Source organism: Cyprinus carpio, chromosome A24 (genome assembly GCF_018340385.1).
Source record: "Cyprinus carpio isolate SPL01 chromosome A24, ASM1834038v1, whole genome shotgun sequence".
NCBI classification, from domain to species: domain Eukaryota; kingdom Metazoa; phylum Chordata; class Actinopteri; order Cypriniformes; family Cyprinidae; genus Cyprinus; species Cyprinus carpio.
The window spans coordinates 25,130,589-25,135,588 of NC_056595.1; the positions used below are offsets into that span (position 1 = coordinate 25,130,589).

At 32.5% G+C, this 5,000-nt stretch overlaps 1 protein-coding gene across 1 annotated transcript in view; it reads right to left on the reverse strand.

The window, feature by feature from the left end:
- The window catches only part of ptprma (protein tyrosine phosphatase receptor type Ma), a 207,633-nt gene that overhangs the window by 21,867 nt on the left and 180,766 nt on the right, over positions 1-5,000 (reverse strand). Inside the window, exon 25 of the mRNA XM_042714848.1 lies at positions 63-160. Within this exon, the coding sequence (XP_042570782.1) occupies positions 63-160 (98 nt within the window). The remainder of the gene's footprint in view (positions 1-62; positions 161-5,000) is intronic.

Below are 5,000 nucleotides of genomic sequence, written 5' to 3' on the forward strand. Positions count from 1 at the left end.
AGATCTGAGTTGTCTGTGATCGGGGGAGAATTAAACTCCAGAGGATCGAGGGCTTCACTCACCCGGCCGACTTCAACCAGATTGGTAACCATGACGATAGTCGCCGTGTTCTCCTGCCACACCATCCTCCAGAAGTCATAGACGGTCTCCTGCATCGGACCTGAGGAGCAAAGAACTCATTTCACCAAAATCAGGAAAATGTTGACACAATGCCACACACAAAAAACTTTATTTTCCTTATACAATAGATCGATCGATAGATAGATAGATAGATAGATAGATATATAGATAGATAGATAGATCGATAGATAGATAGATAGATAGATCGATAGATCGATAGATAGATAGATAGATAGATAGATCTAAAATCATATATATGTGTTCTACATTCATTTAATAGCTCTACATTTTTACTCTCAACAACTGACAAAAAAAAAAGAAAATAAACATTATTTTCCTTTAAAAATAAAAATAAATTCTATTTGTATCATATATAAATACTGTATATATAATACAGTTTTAAAAAAAATCTGTATAAATCATTATGAAAGCAAACATTTCTCATCAAATACTGAATGTCAACAATTGTCAAGTAAAAAAAAACTATAAAATAAAAAAATTCCCCTTTAACAAATTATAAAAATACATATTTTCTTTCTAAAATTATACACATACATTCACAAAGTATCTATTTATATGTGTGTGTGTGTGTGTGTGTGTGTGTGTGTATATATATATATATATAACAGAAGGTTTTATGAATGCAAATATTTTTCGTCAAAATTCTTTTTATAGAGCTGTATTCTTTCTTTGTTAATAATTGTCAAAAAAACATATAAAATACATATTTTCCTTCAAAATATGAAAATATATTTAAAAAAAAAAAAAAAAAAAAAAAAAACTGAAAAAAAAAATCTGATCGTAAAAAACATCAGAGATCTCATCATAAACTCTAACATTTCTCATCAAATCCTTCCACGTGATCTTTATAGCTCCATATTCATACTGTGTGTGAACAACAGTGTTATTTATTTATTTATTTATTTATTTTCTTATGCAAAACTATACTTTGTTCTGTTGATTTCAGGCTGAAATGTGACTGGGACACGGAGAGATTGACTCCTCCAGCACATGAAGCCTTTAAACAGTCCACTGAACATAATCCAGAGTGACACCGGAGCAGAAGTCATGAAGCCGCGGCTCTTTGTTGGATTATTGGACGTGTTTTCCAGCAGCGGAGCTGAAACTTTCAAACACCTCATTCATAAATGCATGCAAACAAGCAGCGACAGATTTGCGCATCTGCGTTTCCATTAAAGCTCCAAATCAACTTAATAAGGGCAACATGTAAGTCAGCTCCCGGTAATAACAGCACAGCCGACAGAATTAAAACCACACGTTTAATTAATTCTAATTAGCATTGTTTTTAATCAACAAGCAAATTCCAAAATGACTTCTGACAAGCTAATTAGCTCATGCAAATCTGCGCTCACGTTCTCCGGCGCTGATGCATTCGCTCTGAGCCAAAGCAAATTGCATCCAGCAGAAAAACACGAGCGAGAAGCAAGATTTTACATATTCATACGCACAAGTAAACAGCGGTGTTAGCAAACACTCGTGATGTGGAGCACTCTCTACTGATGATTTTGCTCGTGGGCGAGTTCTCGTTATCGTCTGAGCTTGACGAACTTAATTAAGATCTGTCAAAACTAGACGCCTCTTAATCACAATAATATACAGTTTCCTTCCTGATGTGCTTCGTTAAATTACATTTATCCATGTGAGGAGTGCAGATGACCATCAGGAAGAACAATAAACGTCTCAACAATATCTCAATCGTTTCTCATGGACAGAAATCAGATTAAATGGCGAGCAAATTGCTGGAGTCTCCAACTTCTCATTTCTTGAGAACAAGAGCTCAAAATGAGATCAAAACGGCCAGAATTCAAAAGTCTCATTATGATCTCAATCATTTCTCGTCTTATTCTTACTTCAATAAATCAGGGATGCGTGAGCTATAAAAGAGAAATAACATCTATGATCATAATGAAAATCTCTTCATATGTTTGTAGAAGTATTCATACTCTGCAACATCTCAGATGTTTCTCCAAGACATAAATGAGATTAAATGGAGACTCATGCTTCTCAGATGTTTCTCCTGAGAAAATGTGTCTCATCAATAAAGTTTCAAACTGCGATATGCTTGCAATCAAAAGTCAAGAGATCTCAATATGATCTCAATCATTTCTCATTAAATTTTTCCACATTTGAGAAACATCTGAGACAAAGTTATTACTTCAACAAATGTGATGTCTGAGCTATAAAAGAGAAATAATGTCTATGATCATAATGATAAACTCTTCATTCTCTAAATGTGTTGTATATGTGTATGTGTCTACAACATCTCTACAACATCTCAGTTGTTTCTCCATTGACAGAAATGAGATTAAATGGAGTCAGCTTCTCAGATGTTTCTCATGTCTCCTCCTGTGTGAGTGTTTTATCTCCTCAATAAAGTCTCAGATGCACTCAGATTGCCCTGCAATCAAGTCATAGATCTCATTATGATCTCAATCATTTCTCATCAAATTCCTCCACTTTAATTTTATATCTTTATGACAACAATTGACATCTCTACAACATCTCAGTTGTTTCACTTGAGAAAAAGACTCCAGTATCTCACATAATCTCACATGTGTCTCCTCAAAAAAAGTCTCAAATTGCAATCAGATTTGCCTGCAATCAAAAGTCAGATCTCATTTTGATCTCAATCATTTCTCATCAAAATCTTCCACTTTAATTTTATAGTTTTATGACAACAATTGACATCTCGACAACATCTCAGTTGTTTCTCCTAGACAGAAATTAGATTCTTCTCCTGAGAAAAAGACTCCAGTATCTCACATAATCTCATATCTGTCTCCTCAAAAAAAGTCTCAAATTGCACTCAGATTTGCCTGCGATCAAAAGTCAGATCTCAGTATGATCTCAATCATTTCTCATCAAAATCTTCCACTTTCGTTTTATATCTTTATGACAATTGACATCTCTACAACTTCTTAGATGTATCTCCTGAGCTACAAAAGAGAAAAGTCTGAGCAATAACAGCTATGATAATGATAAACGCTGTTCTTTGACACGTTGTAGAAGTATTCATACTCCACAACTTCTCAGATGTTTCTCCTGAGAATAAGACTCCAGTAATCTCACGTCTCCTCAAAAAACTCTCAAATTGCACTCAGATTTGCCTGCAATCAAAAGTCAAAGAACTCATTATGATCTCAATAATTTCTCTTCAAATTCTTCCACACTTATTTTGTATCTTTATAACAGCAGTTGACATCTCTTCATCATCTCAGGTTTTCTCCCAGACAGAACTGAGATTGAATGGAGTCTAAAGCTTCTCAGATGATTCTCCTGAGCTATAAAAGAGACGAGTCTGAGCGACGTCGTCTAAAATCATAATGGTAAACTCTTTGTTGTAGAAGTGTTCCTTACGAGAAACACACACGCAGCGTTTAGACAATCCTTAAATAGCTAAATCCTAAGCGTAGATCGGATCTCACGTCCGGACCGCGCCGGGAGAATTGCGATGACATTTGCTGTAATTTGCTGATGCTCTAAGCGGCTCGCTTCAGTCCGCTTCAGCTGTAAGTGGAGTCAGCCAACAGCAATTACTGGGCGAGCGCTCAGCGGGAAGAAGACTTTAGCGGCGCGCTGCTGTCAGGCCGCTGTTCCTGCACCGGGGGACTAATGCTTTCATCGTTCTAGCGAACTCGTTTCAATGAGACCTCTGGGATTTGGCACGGCAAAATTATTCCCATTTTTTCAGCCGTCATAGAAGACGAGTGCAGCTGCAGTCTGATGCTCACGTGCGCTGCATTTATGCACGACTCCACTCTCACATCGTGAGGCAAATATTCCAAGTGTGTGTAATTGAGTCCTGGACGTACACTGATTCTTTTAAGTGAAGGGAACATTTAATGAGCCTTCGTCTATGTTTCATCTGTGTTTTAATACATCAGTGTCCTGAAATAAAGATTCCCAATGACACTCATGTTTATTTAAACCTGTATTACTTTTTTTTTTCTGTGCAACAAAAAAATATGAATATGACTGGGGTCCAAACAACATTTTCTAAACATCGTTTTTATTTCTTTTTTTATTATTATTTCACAAAAGACAGTCCTTTGTACATTAGGGCTGCAAAATTAATTGAAATAAAACTGATATTGATATTAGTATTTTATTATGGTTATATATATTATATATATATATATATATATATATATATATATATATTATATATATATATATATATATATATATATATATATATATTATTAAAACCATAATAAAACCATATTATATATATATATATATATATATATATATTTAATTAAAACCATTTAATAGTATTTTATTGCAAATATATAATATATTTTTATATATATATATATATATATATATATATATATATATATATATATATTATATATATATATATACAAAAACTATAAAACAATACATATATATATATATATATATATATATATATATATATATATATATATATATATATATGCACTGTAAAGTAACAATATTATTTTTTATTTTACAGTGAAATATTATAACTAATATTTTCATATTTTGTTTATTATTTTTTTATTATAAATATAATCAGTCACACAAACGATCACAACAAACTTGGAGATTTTTAGCAAAATGACTAAATAAATAAATAATGGCATTTTAAATTGCAATCCCTATCTTTTTTTTTTTCCAGATTATTATTATTTTTATATTTTTTTAAATCATGCAGCTCTACCACACAGGTTTAAAACAACGTGACAATCAGTAAATGATGACAGAATCTTAATTTTTGAGACTTTCATCAATATAAAAAAATACTTTCATAAAGACTTCACATAAGTATTTTATGAGGAATTACAGCTTTCAAGCTCTTTAAGAGATACAATAAAACATATACAACCATTAAT